Source organism: Culicoides brevitarsis, chromosome 1 (genome assembly GCF_036172545.1).
Source record: "Culicoides brevitarsis isolate CSIRO-B50_1 chromosome 1, AGI_CSIRO_Cbre_v1, whole genome shotgun sequence".
NCBI classification, from domain to species: domain Eukaryota; kingdom Metazoa; phylum Arthropoda; class Insecta; order Diptera; family Ceratopogonidae; genus Culicoides; species Culicoides brevitarsis.
In genome coordinates this window covers 33,777,279-33,800,878 of record NC_087085.1, presented here as the reverse complement: position 1 = coordinate 33,800,878, position 23,600 = coordinate 33,777,279, and the positions used below count along the sequence as shown (strand labels likewise).

The 23,600-nt window shown below is 29.6% G+C and overlaps 2 protein-coding genes across 6 annotated transcripts in view; one reads left to right on the top strand and one right to left on the bottom strand.

The window, feature by feature from the left end:
* Positions 1-20,820, top strand: part of LOC134827206 (tyrosine-protein kinase CSK) — a 34,016-nt gene extending 13,196 nt beyond the window's left edge. For 2 of the 5 annotated variants that reach the window (XM_063839782.1, XM_063839779.1), the window contains exons 2-8: positions 16,473-16,885; positions 17,112-17,623; positions 19,236-19,709; positions 19,773-19,934; positions 19,993-20,188; positions 20,253-20,339; positions 20,398-20,820. In XM_063839782.1, the coding sequence (XP_063695852.1) occupies positions 16,640-16,885; positions 17,112-17,623; positions 19,236-19,709; positions 19,773-19,934; positions 19,993-20,188; positions 20,253-20,339; positions 20,398-20,574 (1,854 nt within the window). In that variant the 5' untranslated portion in view covers positions 16,473-16,639 and the 3' untranslated portion in view covers positions 20,575-20,820. Of the gene's footprint in view, positions 1-2,148; positions 2,157-16,472; positions 16,886-17,111; positions 17,624-19,235; positions 19,710-19,772; positions 19,935-19,992; positions 20,189-20,252; positions 20,340-20,397 lie in introns of those variants that run through there. The other 3 variants (XM_063839783.1, XM_063839781.1, XM_063839780.1) reach the window with 3 other exon arrangements.
* A 1,186-nt stretch (positions 20,821-22,006) lies between these two features.
* Positions 22,007-22,666, bottom strand: LOC134837693 (lactosylceramide 1,3-N-acetyl-beta-D-glucosaminyltransferase-like). The gene has a single exon (XM_063853080.1). The coding sequence runs from the start codon at positions 22,664-22,666 to the stop codon at positions 22,007-22,009; it is 660 nt and encodes a 219-aa protein (XP_063709150.1).
* Positions 22,667-23,600: the final 934 nt, after the last annotated feature.

Sequence of the window (23,600 nt, the reverse complement as noted above, 5' to 3'; positions counted from 1 at the left end):
TGGGGAAAAAATAAGTATTTTCTGTCACTTCTTTCGTCTAAATGACTTTGAGGAGTATCGAAATGTGAAAATTTCTCAAGATTCCTTAAAAATTGAGCAAAAACTATAAAAGTCTTACCAAAAAATGATTAAAAACAACTTCCGTTGTTTCTCAATTTTTATAATCTTTGAAAAAAATCAATATTTTCTATCGTTTTTTCTTCTAAAGAATCTTGAGGAGTACTAAAATGAGAAAATTTGTCGAAATTTGTTTAAAAAATACCCAAAATTAAAAATAACTTACCAAAAATCAATCGAAAGCTTCTTCAACTGTTGATTAATTTTTCAATTTCGGAAAAAAATAAGTTTTGTGTGTAACTTTTTAGGTCCAAATGTTTTTGAGGAGTACTAAAATGAGAAAATTTGTGTAAAAATCATTCAAAATTCTAAAAATCATTCCTAAGGCGTTTTTTTACTTGAAAACTTTCAAAATACTTTTGTTTACGAGCAAAGGAATTATTTTCCGAAACAACCTTGAAAAAAGATCTTCCGACTTACTCACTAATTGAGCGTTAATTACTAAAGCAAACTATCAATTCACACTTTTTTATCGTCTGCGACTCAGAATTTATGTGTTTGAACAGTAAAAAAACAACAAACATGACTCATAACAGCCCGCATTTGAGTCAACAACAGTAACTTCTCCTTTAACGAACATTTTATTATCTTGAATCTCTTAAAAATTTTGTTGCCTGTTGATGATCCAACGCATCTGATACACATCTGCGACGAAAATTACCGTGAAAATGAAGACGATCGCGTTGTATAATTAAAAGACATTAATTAAGATTTTGTCCAAAGTTGAATATTTTTCATGCCTTTTAACCCTTTTTTATTACTTTTTTTTTCTTCGCTTCGGAAGAGTTGTTGCCAGACGAGATCTCTGGAGTAAGTTAAGAAATTGCGCAACATTTTTTTTCTTTCTTTCATCAACCGAGTGAACGAGCAACGTGATCGTAAATATTATTACCTAAGAACGTTCATATTGCGAAATGTGCAGAGAAAAAAAAATAATTTTTATATGAAAAAAATGACAAATATTGAGCACGTGTGTGCCCTGCAAGTATTCAGTGTCGTCATCATCATCATCGCCACACGTAATCCATTTTAATTAAAACTTCACAATATTTTATATTTATTTAATAAATATTTATTGTAAAAAAAAGTGGATTTAATTAACAGTTTACAAATAAAGTGCGTCAAATGAATGCAATGAGGCAAAGTGCAGTGATGGATCACGAGCGTTAAATAATTGTTTTTGTTAAAAAAAAATTTAAAAAATACTTCCGAAAATTAGTCGGTATGCGAGATTTGACAAGATGGTGTAAAAATTTACCGAAAGACGAAAAATTTTTTAAAGAAAAATCAGGTCAAATTAGAGCTTATTGACCAAAATTGGCGTGTTATGATTAATTTTTTTATATAATTTTTTTAATTTTTTCTTGAATTTTTTGTAAATTTTATCTCAAGTTTATTTGATTTAATTTTTATGTTTTTTTATTATCTCGAATTAGGTATTAAAATATTAAAAGCACTATTTTGGCTTTGATTTTTTTTTATTTTTTTTTTTTTAAATAAAATTAAATAAAATAAAAAAAATAAATTAAATTATTTAAAAAAAAAATTAATTTAATAAAATTATTTAAATTAAATCACTTTAATTAAATTATTTTAATTAATTTAAAATTTAAAAAAAAAAATTAGAAAGATTTATGATTATTATTTATTTTTTTTTTGACATATTTTGCACCAAAACTCGTCAATTCATAAAAAAATATCAATATCTCTTCATTCAATTGTTCATGTCGTCATAGTTTAACGACTTTAACTTCCCATCTTTGTCTCCATTGTTATTTTTTTATTTGTTTTTGTTTACATTTCGAATACCTACCAAAGTCTGCTTCCTATCGTCTTTCATTCGTTCCTTACGTTTTGTTTATCATCAATTTTTCACACTTTTTTTTTGTTTATTTTTGTAAAATTACTCACTTTTGTTTACAAAAAAATTCAAACGTGCCAAATTTTGATCAATATTTTTTTTTGTATATTTTCAGGTAAGCCATCGAATTCCATTAAAATAAAAAATAAATTCACATCGCAGCAAAACGATAACATTCGTAAGTAAATGTAAATGTTTGTTTTGTAAATTAAAATAAATTAAATGAAATCGAGCGATTTCTTCCTCATTATAATTATTGCAAGTTCGAAATAAAATAATAAATGAGTCATGTCGGCTCTTCTTCTCCGGTCAATATACACGGGCAACATGAATATTAATGAGCGAGTACTTGATATTCGTAAAAAAAAACATGCAGAGCTATTTGTTCGAAAGAGATTTTCACTTTTTTATTGTTTTGTATATTTTTTTGTGAAAAAAAAATGTTTAAATATGTTGAAAAACGTTCGTTTAATGAATGGATGAATTGCATAGAAAACATTTCATTTCACAACACTTGATACTCGGCAACAATGAATGGAAAACAATTGCAAACAAACAGAGCTCGTCTGTGAAGTGAACGGAGTCAATGGACCCTGCCTGCCTGAGGAACTTGACTTCATCCATTGTCTCTCGTGTTTCGCATAATTTATTCATTTTTTTGAGAAAAGAGAAGCTCTTTTGTCATTGAAATTCATTCGCGCAATTTGTCAAAACTTGTCAACATTCTATCAGCTAAACGTCGTAACATGCAAAAAAAAATATTCAAACTCTCACCCATGTTTTATTAATATTTGAGATTTTTTGTGGATTAAATAAAAAAAAAGAGGAGAGTCGAGGGCAAATTTGTTTTGAAACTAAATGTTTTTATTATTAATGTTAGGATTCCGCGTAAAGTGTCGAAAGAGCGATTCATCAATGTTGGGCTATTCATCTTTTTTTCAATCAAAAGCACTCTTGTGATGGTTTAAAAAGCATGTTGAAGTTCAATCAACATTAATATGTAGTTTTGAAAAGTTTTTATGAAATTGCAAAAAGAAATTTCAAGAGCTGAAAAGTTAGTTTTAAGCCCTAAAGAAGAATTTCAAGAGCTAAAAAGTTAGTTTTAAGCCCTAAAGATGAATTTCAAGAGCTAAAAAGTTAGTTTTAAGCCCTGAAGAGAAATTTCAAGAGCTAAAAAGTTAGTTTTAACCCCTAAAGATGAATCTCAAGAGCTAAAAAGTTAGTTTTAAGCCCTAAAGAGAATTTCAAGAGCTAAAAAGTTAGTTTTAAGCCCTAAAGAGAAATTTCAAGAGCTAAAAAGTTAGTTTTAAGCCCTAAAGATGAATTTCAAGAGCTAGAGAGTTAGTTTTAAGCCCTAAAGATGAATTTTAAGAGCTAAAAAGTTAGTTTTAAGCCCTAAAGATGAATTTCAAGAGCTAAAAAGTTAGTTTTAAGCCCTAAAGATGAATTTCAAGAGCTAAAAAGTTAGTTTTAAGCCCTAAAAAGAAATTTTAAGAGCTAAAAAGTTAGTTTTAAGCCCTAAAGATGAATTTCAAGAGCTAAAAAGTTAGTTTTAAGCCCTAAAAAGAAATTTCAAGAGCTAAAAAGTTAGTTTTAAGCCCTAAAGAGAAATTCCAAGTTAGTTTTAAACCCTAAAGATGAATTTCAAGAGCTGAAACGTTAGTTTAAAGCCCTAAAGAGAAATTTCAAGAGCTAAAAAGTTAGTTTTGAGTTTTCACAACTCTATAAAAGCATATTTTTACCTCCAAAAACATTCAAAAATGTAAATTTAAAATTAGTTATCTAAAAAACTAGATTTCCAGGAACACAAAATCTTGTCAAGTTCCGCCTTTGTGTCTTTTGTCTTAAAATTGTACCAACTCTTTTGCAGCTGCGTTGTATCATATTCCGGAAAAGACTTTCTTATTGTGTGCTAAGTACTAAAAAACAAAAATCTCTTGAACAAAAACACAAAACAATAAAAATCTCATGTACATTGTAATTAAATGCCTACCGACAAAACCGACAACATTTCTCGTTAAAAAAAAAATAAACAAATCTCTCGTTATACTATCGGTAAGAAATTATAAATAAAGGAACTTTAATATTAAAACTTTTAATTAAATCAGAGCATTAGACATGAACAACAGTTTTTTTATAGTCTCTAGACAACAGTAGGCTTTTTTCTCACTTCTTAACAGCAACAACAACAACTTTACATTCAATTATAAAATTTTCTTTTGTCTTTTTTTCGTTGTTTTTGTAGATAAATGAGCGGCGCGCAGTGTCTCTTTCAAAAAATTATTTATTTATACACTCGACCGTACAAAACTTTATTAAATTACGAAAACATTTTCTGCTTAATGTCAGCTATTGCAGCAAATTTCTGTGCAGAGTACATAAAAATTAGGTGAAAAACTTTCACTCCGTCGTCGCCACAACACGTTGTTGTTTGTCGACCCGTTGATAGTTTTTTTTTATTTGTAAGCTGAAACGAGAATGAAGACGAGTAGAAAAGCGAGTGACAAAACTTACTTCCGTATGCAACGGTGAAATATGCATTTTCGAGACAATTTCTCTGTGACAGACAAGAGAGAAAGAGCGAGAGTTGTAATTGCCGACAGATGCACATTTTTCAATAATTTTTAAGATTAGACGATATCAGCGATAATTTATGCTTCGGAATGCGTCTCTTTTATAAATAATAATGATCAGTCCGTTAATTAGTTAATTAATTGCTTCATTTATTTTTAATCAATTTCAACTTTTTTTTCCATAAATATTTCTCACAGCTGCCTTATTATCATAATAAATGATGATTATTGGAAAAAAACGTGTGTGTGTTGTGATTGTCACTGAAATTGATATGCGATGCGACATTCACTTGAAGCACTTCAAAAGGCGCCATAAGACGATTGCTGCTGGTAATTCGAAACCATTGACAATTGTTGTTTGAGGAAGATTTTGGGGATTAGAGATTTTTTTCATGCACAAAGAAAGGTTTTTGCTTATTGAATATTTAAAAAAAAAGAAAAATTGATTTTATGAAAAAAAAAAAAATAAAAAATCTTCAAAAAAATCTTTTTTTTCAAAATTGGCAAAAAACTAAAGATTATCTGTCATTTTTGGACTAAAAAAAAATATTAAAAATTTTATTTTAAATAATTTTTTAAAAAATTATTTTTAAATTAAATTAAATTTAAATAAAATTTAAAAATTAATTAAAATTTGAATAAAATTTTATAATTTTTTAAAAATTATTTTAGTAAGTAAAAAAATATTATATTTTTATTTTTTTATGTCAGTTTTCATATTTTATTGTTTTAATATTTTCAATTTTTTTTTGCTAAAATTTTTGAAATTTTCGCTCATTTTTTGTCTTTAATACAAAAATTTATCATTTTTGACCGACATTTTCCATTAATTCCGAATCCCTTTGGGAAAACTCGGCTCCGTATGAACGTTGGTCGAAGAACAATCACCATAAAAATAAAAGATATCGATATTTCAACGCTATCAAATAGCAAGAAAAGGTAATAATAGAAAATCCTCTTATTTCTATCAATTTCTTGTCTATTTGTCTTTATTTGCGTTGAAGTGTCTTCTTCTTCCCTTTTTTCTTTTTCACACGAAGCAATATCGAGCAACGTAATGGAAAATAGTAGAATTGCATGTCATGACAGGATTACAGTTTGTTCACTTTTTACCAGCATTTCTTGTTAAATAAGACGAAGAAAAGTTGCTTTCCACACCCTTTTATCGATTTTCTTCAATATTGTTCCGTGCTACTTCCATAAAATCTCGTTTTCTTGGACATTTAATTTAAATTTCAGTCCAAACGAACGACTTTGAATTGAATTTAAAGTCAATTTATCTGTCTGTCATCATCTGACCCGCGCAGCGTACCTGACATGTGTACAAGGAAGCAATCAAAAATGACGTGATTTCTTGCCAGGCAGGCATTTTTCGGTACAAAACTGTCATAAATGAGCAATTAATGTGTAAAGTCACGAAAAAATTGTCATTGTTTACGACAATATTGGCCTTTGTTGATGTCTGGATGCGTCATTTTCAAGAAATTTGTCACTCATGTGTCTGTTGAACTTTTCAAGTTTTTCTAAAAATATCGCATTTGGTCTAGAAATGTTGAACTTTCGAGGAAAAAAGTTGTTTTTTTTAGACAAATTCTTACAATGTAGCAACACAATTGCGGATAATTAATGGGAAATCTCGAACAAAAGAATCGTTTCTCGTGTTTTTCTGCATCTTTACATCATCAGTGTGTTAACTCGATATAAATTGCTGATAAGAAGAGTATCATTCGGTCCCATTTTTCATTCACAGCCAACTTTGCATGTCGTTAATTACTTCTCATTACTCGTTTCTTTGTATCGCAGACACTTTTGCCCCGATTTTGCTCAGAAATTAAACAAATCCAAAACAAACGTGATTATTTTTTATGTACACTAATAATCACCATCGTGGAAAGAACTCATTTTTTCTGTGTGCGCTGTCTTGATATTTCATATTTCTACACGACGAACAAACAATGTCAGTCGAATAATAAACAATCGACTTAATTCACGTCAAAGCGCAGTTACAGTGCAATAATTATTCGAAGAATTGGATCAAACGTGCGCGTTTCGTTCCAAAAGCAACTCAAGAGAACTTTTTTTTTTGCCTTGACGAGCGCTGCTTGCCGACATCAAGCTGTTCCCTGGTCGATTCTCGTGTGGCAAAGATAAAAATCTTCGACATTCGCGTCGATTACGTTGATTAATTGAACGCAACAATGGGAAGAAATCAAAATTTTTATAAAACGGAAGTATCATGTTTGCGTGGGAAAACCCGTTCAAGGCGAACTTTTGTTTTAACGCCGAAAAAAATGATAAATACCGAAAAACGCCTGGTTATTAAACAAGCCAAAGTCAGATTTTTATCTCGAAAAGTGCAATTTGCTGTTCGAACTATGTAATTATTTATTTAACATCGAAAAAAACACAAGAAATGCCTATCAGAGCATGCCAAGAGACAACACAGACATTAACACATCTTCAATTTTTTTTGTCCAATTTTTAAAAGGGATTAAATGCGTAGAAAAACGACAAACGGAGCAAGCAATTAAAACTAATTATAGCCTTCTGGTGACTTGCGTTCGTATTTTCTTGCAATATTTTTTCAAAAGTATGCACTAAATTATAGTATAAAAGACAAAAAAAAAACAAATTGCGAAAGACCAAGTTTTTTGTCGAGAGAGGTTTGCGTACAAAAGATAAATAGAGGGAACGTGACTCAAAAGGAACGACGACGATGTTGACGGAAAAAAAGTATAACAACGAGATCAAAAGTGAAATAAAGTGATAATTAAGTCAGGAAATTACAAATATTTAATCAGTCTTGCTACTGTATTTTTTTGCTGTCGTTCTTCGTTTTGTCTCCTCGTCATGTCGTGCCATCGTTGTCATAATAAACATTTAGTGCTACTGGTTATTGAGCGCAACAGATTTAAATTGGCGTGATTTTGTGAAGAATTTTTTTGATTTTTTGAAAAAAATTTAAAGAAAATAGGGTTCCAAACCTTTTGTGTGAACAACCAGTTAACCCTTAAAGTGGTGTAAACACTTTTCTATTTCTCAATATTTATGAATGAAAAAAATCAATTTCATTGAAACAAAATATCAGAAATTGTAAAATTGAATGTTTTTTATCAACTTTGGTTCAATTTTCCTTGAATTTTTCAATTTTTCTACATAAAAATTATCAAAACGAAAATCGATTTTTAGACACTTTCAATTTTTACAAAATTTTATGTTTTTGCTTATTTCAATCTAAGAAACAATAGATAAATTTTGACTTTTTATTGAAAAAACTTATCGAATATGGTAATTTGAAGTTTTTTCTATCGTTTCTGATAGTTATTTTACTGAATTTTCCAAGATTTCATGACAAAAATTGATGTTTTGTGAGACGCTTCTCGAAGCAGTATGTGAACACAATTTAGCAGTTTGTGAACAATCTCTGAACGTGTTTGTGTGACGTACTGACACGTACTGAGAGTGACGCATTTGAACGAATAGGCGGTTAAAATCAGCAAAACTAATTTTCACAATTTTATCATTTTTTTGAGCAAATATTGCAAGAAAATAGTTGAAATAAGTAAAAAACGTCATTTTAAATTAAAAATAATGTAATATTTGCTTCAAATACAAGAAATTAGACTGAAACCGAAAATTGCGATATTTCTGATAAAAAAATAAAAAATATCAAACAAAATAAAAATTTTTAGAAAAATAATTGTAAATAATTGCTCAAAAAGCATTTTTAAGTCGATTTTCAAGCATTTTTGTCAATTTTTCGTTCAAAATCGGTTGTGTTCACAAACTGCTCATTGTTGTTCACTCAGTGTATAACTTGTTCACATACTGTCACAAAAATACAGTTTTTTAATTTCTTTATTTCGAAAGGATAAACCCTTATTTTAGACCAAAAGTTAAGTTAATTGTAAAGGAAAATGTCCAAATTTTATGATTCAATCAAAATTTTTTACGAAATTGAAGAATTTATTGTATTTTTACTTCAATTTTTGTCAGTGTTCCCTTAATTGTGAACAAGTGGTAAATAACCCTAATTTAAATTAAAAAAATAATTTTCCTTTAAAATAATTTTAAATAAAAGTTTAAATAATTAATTAAATATTTTTTTTTAATAAATAATTAAATATTTTAAATACAAATTTTTTTAAACTTAAAATAAAATAAAAAAAAATTTAAAAAATCAGAAAAAGAATAATTTATTTATTTTTTAATTTTTTTTTATTTTATTTTTTTTTTTTTTGGTAAAAATATTTAGTAACTTATTTTATTTAATATTTATTAATATTTTATTAATATCAAAAAATTTCCGATTGTTTTGAAATTTTTTTTAATTAATTAATTTTTTAATAATTTTTATAAATATTTTTAAATTAATTATTAGGTAATTTTTTAAAAATTATTTTAATTTAATTTGATTTTTTTTAAACGGCAAAAAATTTCTTTTAATACCTACTTTTTAAAGGAATTTTTACTCAAAAAAGTAAATTTTATTCTTTTATAACCAAAATGGCTTTTTGACAATTATTTAATTCAAAACAGAAAATAATTCATAAAAAACTGAATTTTGAGCTAATTAGCAAAAGTTTCGCTAAAAGTTAAAATTTTTATTTTTCAAGCTAATATTTTTTTTTCAAGCCAATTTTCGACAAAAATTAGCGAATTCAAAACATTTTTAAGAAATTCTGTGCAAATTTCTCACAAAACATCACACCACTCGCTTCTCTTGAGCCAGTTAAAAGTGACAATCTATTTTAATTTACACGCAAGATGTTCTTGAACGCACGACGACTGCACTTATGTGGATCGCAGATAATTACTTTTTTCGCAGCACTGTGGATGATGATGTAATTTTTGCTGCGAAATGTACGTAAAAGTACACAAAGACCTTAATTACTTCATTTAATTTTATTTTTTATAAGACTTGAGCAAATCGCGTTTCAGTCTAATAATTAAAAGATTTGCAATTTCTTTAATCTCTGACAATTTATCTAAACAGAGATGAGCTCAGAACATGACTCACAACTTCTTGAAGTGAATTTTGTTTTTTTTTTTTTGAAGAAAATGACAAAATTCAAGCTGCTTTCTATTTTAGCTGCACTCGAAAAGCCACTCACATGACATTCCATCGCCGTTCGCGCTACACATTGTTTTTATTTTTAAAAGTAGACGCAATATTTATTCAAGTCATTAAAAAATACTGTATCAATGTGCCATGGCAAAGCGACTCTTGACTCGACTCGACGCGCGTACATTGACTGCGCGTTTCACGTACCCATGCACTTGTTACACCGGTTTTGAGTAAAATTCACATCCATGCAGCAGCAACAGCAGAGAAAAAAACGTTTCATTCATCCCATTATGGTACGCGAAGCAGTTCGTTGTTGGAGTTGGCATGCCAGCAAGACATTTCTATTCAGCATTTGAATATTGATTGGAATTTAATGGGAGATATTGCTGATTATTGCTCACAACTGCGCTGCGGATAATGCAATTAAGTGCTTTGCGTGGAAAAAAACAACAAAAAGTTGAGTAACAATTCAATTTGCTTGCATTTGATTGGAATCTGAGACAATGTCCAAACGAACCAAGCAACCTGCAAGGCACAAAAACGAGCTTTTAAGACATGCGATGATGATTACACTGAAAAAAAAGAGTCGTTAGGGCATCCATTTAACGTTAATTGTCCATAAGGGAGACTTTCAAGACGACAGACCTTACCTTGTATTGTTTATTAAGCGATCCCAAGGTGAAATTTAATCCCCCTAAATATCGTCGACTTCCTTTTACGTCGTTCAAAAGCGATTGCCGATCGATAAGTTGTTCAAAATAATTATCCAGATAATTATAAGCGACTTCAGCGTTGGACAATTCTCATAAATCGCCGAAACAGGTGTGCGTTGCGATAAATTCAGGTAGAAACGATCGTTTTTTGCAATGTGAAGGTGCCAAAAAAGATAAATGTTAGATAATTGTTGCGTAATGCGAGCTGTGTGAAAAGGTTATCGCACACTTGGATGTTATTTAGCATGTCGGCGGGTCTCATGCCACGCTACAATACGAATGTCGTCCATTAACTTTGATGGCCCATTGATGATACATTAAGTTTTGTTGTCATGAAACGTGGTGCGTCTTCGTTTTTTCAAGGACAATACTTTTTTTTGTTACTTTTTGTAATTTGACATGTTGCGTGAAGTGAAGCGGCAACCGAAGAAGCTTTTTGAACGACGAGTGATGAAATATTTTGAGTGATTTAGGACTTTTTCGTGCTTTAAGGTGTTGAGAAATTTGATTTTTTGTCGATTTGAGTTCATTATTTTTGACTCTCTTCACTTCAATTTAGCAGTTTATTGCTCCAAAAGTCCAATTTTTGTACCAAATGACATTGTCGATCCCATAAAAATCGATGAATAGAACCGCATTCCACAAAAATTCTCAATGCCCAGCAATAAATTCATACAATTTCCGGCTGCTTCGAACAAATTTGCACATGAATTCATGTCAATCAACAAAAAAAAACATTAAATTCATTGTTTAATTGTAATGAATTGACAGCAACAAATTAATTTTCATTTCATTCAACGCCACTTTTCAATAAAAATCTGACCACAATTAAGTCTTAAATTAAAAATCTGGTCAACATTTGTTCAAAAGCGTTCCATTGAACTCTGAAATAAATGCAAAACTGACACAAAAGTCACGAATCGTCTTCACACTCTTTGAAGATTCTCGTCAAAATCACTCACAAATCAATCATTAAAACGTCAATTAAAAAAATTTCGTGACACGAAATGAACAGAACCTTTCAAGCAACAAAAGTTTTAATAATCACATGTGGGCCAAAAAAAAAAATTCTTGCACTTGATCGTGATCGAAATGTACGACCATAGACCATCATCATCATTATCTATAAACACTTTGAATTCGAAAAAAAAAATTGTTAATTTATGAAATAATGATTTCGAATGATGAACAAAAATTATAATCGTGAGACATCAAAAGTAAATTAACAGGCGAGTTAACAGTCAGAGTGTGATTGATGCATTGCTCTTTCCATGCCATGCCACGAAATGAAGTGCTATGATGGCTATCAAGAAACTATCAAACAACTATCAAGAGTGATTTGGAGCTATGCAGCAGTAATTATTATTATTTTTTTAGAATGTTTGACTTTACTTGACTTTGGTTTTCACCTCTCGTTCGTTAGAAGAGCTTTAATCGGCGTTATTTATGACGACGATTATCGTAAAATAAAATAAATTGAACGATAATTTTTTTGAAGAGCGGAAAAAAATTTTTTTTGAATGGAGGAAAATATTTCTTTACAGTTATTCGAGTAGATAAGATAAGAATAACTTACTTTCACTCAATAACTTAAAAATTTTTTTGAACAGACCTCGGATGTCATTAATCAAGTTATGACCATTGACTCCAATTTGTACAATTTTTCATCTGAAATTAACAAGATGCCTTTCAAAGACACGAAAAATTGAGTTCTTTTGGTATTTTAATTTTGTTTATATTAAAAAATTTTCGTTTAGTCTCAGTTGAAGATTTTTTTAAATTTTATGCTTGGCTTGAATTAATTGAAATATTTTTTTACCTACAAAGAATTTTTGCAAAATTTAAAAAAATTAAATAAATAAAATTAAATTAAATAATAAATAAATTAAATTTATTAAATTAATTAAAAAAAAATAATTCATTTTTTTATCATTTGATTTAATTAAGAAAATGAAACTAAATTTATATTTTTTTTATTATAAAAAAAAATATACATATTAAAAAAAACTTTTTTTATTTTTTAAAAATTTTAAATTAAATTTTAATTTTTTACTCGATTTTTTATAAAATTAAATTAAATTAATTAATATTTTATTAAATTAAAAAAAATAAATTTTAGAAAAAAATAAAAAACTTACCAGAATAAAAATAAAAAGTCACAAAGAAGCGAATAAATAATTATTCCTACTGGAGTTCATCCACACGGCACAAAAATAACAAAAAAAAAGCATGAAATCCCCATGATAGAAAATGCTAATTGAGAACAAGAAACGGTGAGCGGAGTGCAAATGATGATGATGATATTTGATGTTAACAAACCTCCCATGATGATTCCACAGCAATTTAAATTCCTTCTCATTTCCCATGGAGCCATCAAAGAATTTCTAAAAGAGAGAAAAAATTAAAAAAAAAAAATATTGAACAAGTGCTTGGACGATGATTCATAAGCAACTCAACTCGAATTGTGTCTCAATCTTCGTTTCATTCTTCAAATTGTGCAATTATCATACTGTTTAACTATAATTGCACCTTTCAATAACGCACGACTTTTTGCGATTCTTACAAACTTGCAGCAATTTCATTCAAGATTCTCTGCGCTGAAGAGCAACAAATTGCGTGATTCTGCATTTATTTCATAATTTTTTTTTTGCTCGCAAAATGGTGCAAAGCACTTACGGAGAAGCAAAGGCGCCCCAAAGTAGACTTTGATTGAGAGAGATGTCTGTCGGTGACGTCGTCGTTGTTCTTGTCAGGACGTTGCCTTTTGAAGCATTTTGTCGTGTTCGCTCATGTCTTTCTCTTCGCTCTTGCTCCATCTTTTGAATGTTATTTTTTTTTTCGAGTAAAACGGTCAAGTAACTTGTACCGTTAACATTAATCAACATTTCTTTCGACTAAAATAAACATTTATTGTGTAATTGTTTGTCTTTAATTGTTCATGTTTAATCCATTACACAAGACACAGTTAAATTTTGAATGAAATTCGTACAAAAAACGGCTTTAATTACCATCATTATGTGAGCATTTTTCATCTAAAGCCAATTCGATTGCTATTCAAAATTTAACACACATCACTTTTTATTGCCCTTTTTTTCGAAAAAAAAAATAGATAGAAGACGATATGTGTTAATTTAAATTCTTCGCGTATCTCACTGATTTATTTATTTAAGTTTTTTTAACCTATCACAATATGTTCTCGTCTTGAAAGTCATCAAGTACTTTCCACATTATCATAAAAAAATCGTTGTTTGTTGTTACGGTCATTAGCTGAAGTGTACTTGCTCGTCATTTTGTGGTTTTTAATGAACGAGAACGTTCTGACGGTTGTTTTATTATTTTATTATGATTGTTATGTTGTAAAAATATCATAAAAAAAGCAAATACAGATTAAAGACAGGTAGCAAGTTGTTATGATATCATTACGTAAGCAAAAAAATAAACAAACATCTTTTTTTGTGTTTTTAAAAATTTAAAGAATTTTTAAAATTTTCCATGCTTCTGAACATCATTCCGAGAAATCTTAAAAGGCAGTGACAATGTTGCAGAAAAAAATCTACTTTTACTTTGTAGGCTTAAACAGAAATGTTTAATGATAATAATTAATGAACACACCTCCTACAAACTCGCCTCCAATTAGCCTAGAAAACGTAGATAAATTGCAGTTTTTTTTCTACACTTGTTTGTGATCACATGTTTTAACACACTTTTTTGAAGCACCCAACAAATGACAAACAAAGACACACTTTGTTCTCTCATCTCGACAAAGTCCAGACAAAAGTCGAGACATGCATACGAAAAAAAAAAATGAGGAGATGCAGCAACCACAAAATTAAATTAAGTAATAATGATCATCGTCGTAATAATAATAATAAAGAGACGGATCATAAAAGCTGTGTGTGTACTTGAAGTGCGGTAGCATGCACTTTATTTGAAAAGACGAAAAAAAAATGTTAAAATTTTTCAAACAATTGCGTTGTTATTTACCAGTCACTTTCAATCTTGTTTTATTATTTTATTTCGTGTTATTGTTATGTTTATACACATTTTTCAATGTAATCGTAATAATAACGTCATTCATATTGTACTAGATCATGAGATGATGAGTGATGCAAGATGGATTCCATGAAGAGGTTTCTGCTGACGATGAATCAACTTCTGTGTTCTTGTAAAGTGCCAACAGATACGATCGTATCACATTACAAAACAATATGTTTTTTTTCTGATGTTTTCTGTGGCAAATTATCATATTACGAAGATTAAAAATATAATGAGCGACAGATATCGCCATGTTTGAACAATGAACGGAAGGAGTCACAATAAATTATAAATATGAATAATAACAACTGTAATTTTCGTTGTTTTTGATCTTTTTTATATGGGACTTGTTCTGATGGCAATTTACATAAAAAAGGGAAAAATAGTCAATTTTGTAATATGAAACTTGTCGCGATGAGATTGAACACTGACTTGAGCGCATTTCAAATATATAAATAACATGAGAACAATAATATGTTAAAACTTAAATGAACATTTAAGATGAAAATTGAGGGATTGAAAAATAAAATCTGATATAAAGAACAAAGATCAAAAAATGAAATGTTCCTTAACATTTTCAAGGCAGTGTTAATTAAAAAAATTTTCATAAAAAACATTTTGAATCAAATCTATCTTACTTTCTACATTTAATATTTTTAAGATTTATCTTTTGTTTTGAGATAATAAAAGTATGTTCGCGAGAAAATACTTTGAAATTCACGAAATTTTTCAAAAAAAAGTCTAGGTATTTGCATAATTTTCTTATTTTGCATCTTTGAACTGTTGTCATCTGACAGCTCCATGATGAACCAGTCACGTAATTGTTCTGATAAGGGCTCTCCAAAATTACACGTTTTTGCACACACATAACATGAACAAAACAGAAGACAGAAGAATATCGAATAAATTATTTAGCTTTTGTATGTGTTTACATCCCGATGAATGTTAAGACGTTCTTGATTCATAACTGATACAGCTTAAGTAGTTTACTTTCATTTTTTTCTATTATCGGAATTTCTGAGGTATTAAGGAAAAGGTTAATTCATTATGTATAGGACAGTTCTTCATCTGCAAGACTTTTCATCATTCCATTCGTCTTGTAAGCCTCATATCAGCTGCATATAAAATCTAAAAAAATTAACAACTTTAAACATCTGTTTATCAATAAATATTTAGTTTAGCAAAATTTCGTTCTAAATACCTGTAAAAAGAAATTTTTAAATTTACTTAAGTTATTTAACGTTAAACAGACAGACAATATCTTACCTTCAAAATTTCAATTTCCTCAAGGGGAACGCCTTTCAAAACTACTAATAATTGTATTAAATGACTCCAAACTCCAGTTCTTCCCATCATAATTTAATGGAATGATACCTTTGGACAATGCTAATAGTATCCATCACAATAGTTTGCTCGTCACAACTAGAAAGAAAAATTTGATGAGTAAATAACCGTAACAAACATTCATAATGCTTAAACTTGACCATGCTGTTTTTTTTTGCGTCGATTTCTTTCCACACACAAATTGTAAATAGTGAGTCATTGCGAAACTTGAAGCGTAAATAAATCTGAAACTGTTCTAATTCGTCATCCGTAAATAATATCTTGCCAAGTAATTTAAGAAAAATGGAAGTTAACCTTCAAATCTGACGTGACATCATCATAACTGTCTTTTATTGCACAAATTTGTCGACATTCCCATTTTTAGTATTCCATTAGAAAGGAAAAAAAAAATTTCTCGTGAAATGAATTTAGAATTTTTTTTTTCATCGAAATAATTGTTGCTGTCTATCGATTACGTGAACGCTCCAGTAGTCGATAAAACCACAATTATAATTTACGAGTACAGCAGAGAACAATCGTAAATAAATATATAATGAATGTCATGTTCTAATGATTGCTGTGTGTGTGTGTATGACATTGAAAAGTTCTCACATGTAGAGTAGCGTTACTTATTGGAAAAAAATATTTCAAAAGTAATAGTAGTGTTTCTGTCAACAACAGCAATATAATGAAATGTTATTGTTTTGCACATTCAGTGAAGTAACGTGCTTCAAAGCGCAGCAATTCACTAATAAATCCCGCAATTTCTTCTCTTTTTGCAGATGTTGTTGATCTAATTAGCAAGCAACGCAGCAACAACAACAACAAACCGCATCAAAAGAACAATCATCTCTCATCACCGATTGCACGACGGAATTCAACTGGGAGTTCCCTCAACGACATCAATCACAGTAATCAGCATCCATCGACGACGAAAACTCCGAACGGCATGAATAGTCACACGGCGGCAATTAATCTACAATCAGCAGCGGGACATCAGCGAGGCTTCGCAGGAGCGACAGTCGGATATCAGCCTCCCGTTGCGCCAATTGCTCCAGCTAGACATAATCAAAAACGGCCTGCGCCTCAGCCGGGGCAACAGCAACAAATCCAGCAACAACCACAATACCAAACAGCGTTACAGGCGCACAGCAATCATGTGGCTGGACCACCATTACCTCCGCACACAATAAACGTAAGTATCTTCTTGGAATTTTTTTTACTGCTTTTTGCTTTTTCTAAAACGAAAAAAATTAAGAAAAAAAATTAACTTGGATGATTTGGTGCTTCTTGCTCTCTTCTAACCCTCTTGATGACTCTCACGAAAATTAATTCTTTCACCATCTCGAACACTAACACGAACATTTGCACTTGTGAAACATGAAAAAACGCCTCATAACACGAAAAACCCAAACTTACAGAGTCAAAATCACGGTTGGAAAAGCACATCGACACAATCACACCAACAACAACAACAAAAATCACCTCTACTAAGTCAAGTAATACATTCCATCCCACAGCCAAACTCATTACCGGCAAGTCTTAACTTAATCGCGGACCGAAGCGCCACAACCATCGTGCCCGGATCAACGACGTCGTCAACACAACAACTCAATCATAACAATAATAATAACAATTTAATGTCTACGTCACTTAATAATGCCCAACTGCCAAGTCATTTAGCGAATAGTAGTCAAAATTGTGTTAATTCTGTTTCTGTGACATCTGCATTGCATCCACAGAATATTTGCGGGATGTCGCAGTCGTTACACGATTCAGGTGCCAATAACTACGAGAACAACAGCAGTTGGTCCAATACAACGGGCAGTCAGGGATCCGGCAGTAATCACATTGTCGTTGCCAAGGGACAAATTTCACCCACAGCGCCCGTTCCTCCGCGGAATCTCAAGAAGCAGGATGTGCTATCGTCATTGTGAGTATAAAATTTATTAACTTTTAAATATAAAAAAATTATTTAAAAATTTGTAAAAAAAATATCTGAGCTACAATTCGTAAAATTTTTTTTTTTGACAAAATATTTCAAAATTCTTATTGTTTTAATTCGAGTCAAATTTTAATTTTTCTAAAAAATTTAAACATTTTTTTCAATAATTTTTTAAATTGAAAATAATGTTCTCAATTTTCATATATTGAAGAAAATTTAGTTATTTTTTGTATAAAATTTCTCTTAAACATTGCAATTTTTTAAAAATTTCAATTCTTTGATTTTTCAAAATTTGTATTTGTTTTAAATGCAAATTTAAAATTTTGATTTTTAATTTTTTTCAATACTTTTTAACTAAACAAAAATATTTCAAGATATATCAATATTTTTTTTTTCAATATCTTCCATGCCCTAAAAAAAGTTGTTTAAAAAAATTGTAAATTAAATTTAAATTTTGCTCAAATGTTAAAACACTTTAATTTTCGATATGAAAAATATTAAAATCTCTCAAAATTTTACATTTTTTTCAACAAATTTATTTTGAAAAAGATTTTTAACTTTTTCATTTTAATTTGATTTTTACAAAAATAAAGTTTAAATTGAGATATTTTTAATTTTAAGATTTCGTGTTTCAAAAGAAATTTTAAAATAAAAATCATAAAAAAATAATTTTAGAACATTAAATTCTTTTTATCGTTGAAAAAACAAAACCTTTTTTTATCGTGAAAAGAAAATCTTTCATCAAACAACAAGCAAATCCTTATCTTTCTTTGAATCAGCAAAAAAAAATTACTTCCTTTGTGGAAGGACATGATACTAAAAATATGTGTAAAAAGCGAAAATAACTCTTATTACCAACAACCTCGAGGAAAAGTCGACCCACTTTAGAGCATTTTTTATGTAAAAAAAAACAAATGTGACCCATTTACCTACATTCGCGAACAGTAAAAGGGCAATAAAATCACTTTCAATCTTGCATCGACACGAACATGGGCACTTGTCGTGCTGCCAAAAGGACCAAGAAAATTTATTTCCGTTTGAAATAATAAATTATTCAACGACATGACTGACACGTGAGCCCGATTTTTTTTCTTTACTTGTAGCTAATGAAATACCAAGACACGCAATTTCCCGTCAAAACATTGTTCGGCGTCTAATCAGTTACCTTGATACCGAATCTATCATGAATTAAGTTTATTTGCTTTAATATTTCTTTGTAATTGCTCGCGATAAAGTCAGTCAGTCGTCAGTCAATGGTGAATAATTTAGATCAAGTTACTCGTTTTATTGTTTGTAATTTTGAGTAATCAAGTTTAATGCAAATGAGCAACAATGGAAGGTACAAAAACGAGTTCATTCACAAAATGCCAGTGGCAAAGGGGTTAAAGGGAGATGCATGATTGCAATTTTATTGATTAACCGGTGTTTCGTTCCCCGGGGAAATGCATGCGTGTACAAATTTTACAATTTTCGGCAATTTTCCCAAAACTATTTTCGGGTTGTAAGCATGCGTGATGAATTGCAGTCACGTGCATTCATAGACCGCGCCTCGTAGTTTCGTTAAAAAATTCAGAAAAATGACAATTTTATCTCTTTTCAGATTCAATCATGGCAAAATATCGCGCGATGAGGCTGAAAGACTTCTCACGCCACGCACCGATGGCCTGTTTCTCGTACGCGAATCCACAAACTTCCCGGGCGACTGTACGCTCTGCGTTTGCTTCCAAAACAAAGTCGAGCATTATCGCATCAAGAAGGAACACAACCCACAATACAATAAACCAAAGTTGACAATCGACGACGAGGAATACTTTGACAATCTGTCGCAACTCATTGCCCATTATCGCAAGGATGCGGATGGTTTGTGTACCCAGCTGAAGGATTGTCTCCCAATGAAGATTGACGAACGATGGCAAATTCCGGAGAAAGATGTGCAGATCAAGGAGAGCATCGGCAAGGGAGAGTTCGGGGACGTGATGCTGGGCATTTATAAAAATCAAAAAGTTGCTGTCAAGTCGCTGAAGGATTCCACGGAGACGGCACAAAAGTTCCTAGCGGAAGCGCATGTCATGGCGTAAGTTTTTTCTTTGATTTTTCTCCTTTATTCGACAAAAAATTAATTTTTATTTTTTTTTAGATCACTTGAACACGAAAATCTCGTAAAATTCATCGGTTTAGTCACAAGTAAAGAACACGTGTATATTATTACGGAATATATGAGTAAAGGGTCTCTCGTGGATTATCTCAGATCGCGAGGCAGACAACACATCACGAAAAAAGATCAGATAAACTTTGCATAGTAAGACTTTTTATCCGAAATTCAATCGAAAAATACTAAAAAATTATTTTTTCAATAGTGACACATGTTCGGGCATGGAATATCTGGAAAAGAAGAAAGTCGTTCATCGCGATCTCGCTGCCCGTAATGTCCTGATATCGGAAAGTTGCGTGGCAAAAGTGTCAGATTTTGGTTTGGCCAAAGAGGAAGGCATCAACATCGACGTTGGAAAGTTGCCGATTAAATGGACTGCTCCTGAAGCGCTAAAAGAATCGGTAAGAAATTATTTTTTGTGATTTTTTCATGAAAATTATTAAAAATTAATGTTTTTTGTTGCAGAAATTCTCAAGTAAATCCGATGTGTGGAGTTTTGGCATTTTGCTATGGGAAATCTACTCATTCGGTCGAGTGCCATATCCAAGAATAGTAAGAAATTTCACTTTTTTCTTTAAAAAATTGATATTAAAAATTTATTTTTTAACAGCCCCTTGCTGACGTTGCCAAACATGTACAAACGGGCTACAAAATGGAAGCACCCGAAGGGTGTCCTCAGGAAATCTACAGCATGATGACGTCCTGCTGGAATTTAACGGTAGAGAAGCGTCCTTCATTTAGTGATCTTAAACCTATTTTAGCGCGACATAAGGAGACCACGACATAAAATTATAGAGAAATAACAACAACTTTTGAATTAGTTTTTTAAGAAGAGTATTTTATTTTTTAATCACTTACAAAAAAATATATTGTCTGTACACGACAAAAATTTTAATTAATTTTTAAAATTAATCAAAAATGGAATGAAATCATTTTTTAAAAAATATTTTTTTGACAAAAAAAAATTTAATAAATTTTACTTTCATAAATATTTATAAAAAAAAAACTTTTTTAGGCCAAGTACTGATAAAAATTCTTCCATTTTCTGTATTTTATTGTAAAAAAAATATAAATTTCTATCTTTTTATAAGAATAAATGAGTTCCTTTCTATTAATTATTATTATAAAATTTTTATTGTAAAAATAAAAAAAAAAATTGTTGAACGTTAATAATAGAATTTCGTCCATTTTAAAAGTATTCGTTTTAACGTTAATTTTAAAAACGCAAAAAATGCAGAAATTTTAATCTCACACATTTGAACCAATTCAAGGTAATAAAAATAATTAATTGTAAATATTTGTATCAAACAGAACAATAGAAGAAAAAAAACATGCATTTGTCGCCCTTTTTATTAATGTGAATATTTAAACAGACAAATATAATACTAAATAAAAGCGAATATAAAAATATACTTAAACAATTTTATTATAAATATTTATCAACGTACAGAAAATTGTTGTTTATTTTATTATTTTTTTTTTAATATAATTAATTAAATATTATTTTAGATGTTTAATTTAACGAATACACGTCCTAAAAAGCTCTCATCAGTCAAAAATTTTGATAAAATAAAAAATGTAAATACTTATAGAAAACTTAAAAAAACTGAAACAATTAGAAACGAAGAAATATTTTTAAACAAAGTTTTGTAGGAATTGCAATAAAATAAAATAAAATTAAATAAATAGAAAAAATAAAACTTTTGCGTTGTGATTTCGATTCGAAGAAAAGAAAATTATGAAAAAATTAATCAGTAGCAATTTTATTGGATAAAATTTTGTGCAATTCAGCGGATTTAAAGGATATGTAGCAAAAAAAAAAGCAAAATGAAGAAATATTAAATAAGTTTAAAAATTATTGAAAAGAAAAAAAAACAAAGGAAATAATAAATGTACCTAAATTAATTAAAAATTAATTTTTTTATTTATTTTTTATTTCAAACATATAAAAAATTCTAAACTTTTTCCAACTATATACTCTCTACACTTCCATCATTAATTTATTCTATAACTTTAAACATAAAAAAAATCAACTGAAACTACATACATAAAACTATATTCTATCTGAACATTAGGCCTAGCATTCTAGGTAATAAAATTGAAAAGCGAAAATTAATAAAAAAAAAATGTAAATACATGGAAAAGAAGTAAAAATAAATTAAAAATAATAAAAAATGAAATTTCAGTTCTTTAGAAATTTTTTTTTTGTCAACTTAAAATTAAGCAATATTATATCGTTGGTTCAAAATTCGAATTTGATTCCAATACAAGTCCGAAATTTCAATATTTGACGGTCCAATGAACAAATTTTTCATCTTCGGGTTTTTCTCTATTTGTCTAATTTCTTCCGTGTTATTGTTCCAAACATTGCCATAATGAGTGACTTTGATATTCGTTCGATTTCTTGCTAATCCCGTCACAAAAACGTCATCCATGAACAAATATTTCATATATCTTATTTCATTGAGGAGCATTTTAACGGTATGCGGAGCATAAAATATCGCAGATCCGGAACAAAAACTCGGATAATACATTCCCGGAAAATCTTCCTCTGACACATACCACTTTGAATTTTTATTCCTAAAGGGCATCGAATGAGGCCATTCTTTGCAGAAAATAAAATCTTCATTTTCGCTTTGAATAGCTTTCCAAAAATTTGTCTTGGTTGAAGCTAAAATGTACGGTACATTTACCAACACATCATCGTCGACTTTTAACAACACTTTTGCGTTGCTGCAAAAATCATCGAACCACTTGAGAGCCATCACGTGCTTGTATGTCATATTGTGATAATGATCGATGAAGTTTCCTTGCACCAAATCTTTGAAAACACCGTTTTCGAGAAACAATTCTGCTTGTTCCATTTGACTCTTGACCATTCCAAGAAGAAATAAAACTCGAAAGTTGCCAAATTTATTGTTTTCCGTGTAATTTCCCCACGTTCTGCGAATAGCTTGACGTTTCATAAAATTTTTTGGTGCTGTATGAACTAAAATTAGCAGGTCCACGTTTGAGCATCCCGGCTGTTGAATTAAATATTCAAAATTCGTGATGTTCAAGAGATCCGTAGAATATCGTTTTTGAATCACATCAAACCCATAAAAATCTAATGGGCTCATAAAAATCACTATTAGTGTCAGATTTATTGCAAACAATAAACATAACTTGTGCCTGAAATAAAAAAAAAATAGAAAAAAAATTTAAAGAAATTTTAAAATTATAAAAAACTACCATATTAAAATTTTCATGACAACTTGAATATTTTTAAGTCCTTTTCCAAAAAAGTTTTTTAAATGACTGTGGCTCTACAGAATTTTTTTTTTATTTGTATTTTTATATGTTTTATTTTGACATATGTTTCATTTTTGTTACTATTTTCTCAAGTGTTTTTTTTTTATTTTGCAAAATAAGGCCTCATTGCTCGAATTTAATATTTTTATGATAAAACAAGCATTTTTTTGAATTTATATTTGGATATTTTGTTTTTTATTTGCTAAATTAAAAATTTTTAATAAAAAGAAAAATTTTTATTTGACTTAGGATGTCCTATGATGGAGTTTGACCGTAAATTTTGTGTGATTTCATGCAACAAGTACCTGTTGCTCGCAATTTTGGTCGTCTTGGAGACATGGAAGCCCCTTAAAATTTTAACACATCGATCAAACATCCTTTCTTACCCCTTGATCCGACATTTTTCCAATTACTCGTCAGTTCTTTTCCAACCTTCAACTTGTTCGGTCTGAAAAAAAGTTCACAAATCGCAAATAATTTGAGTCGCAATTAACCAAAACGGGAAAAATCTCTCACCATGGA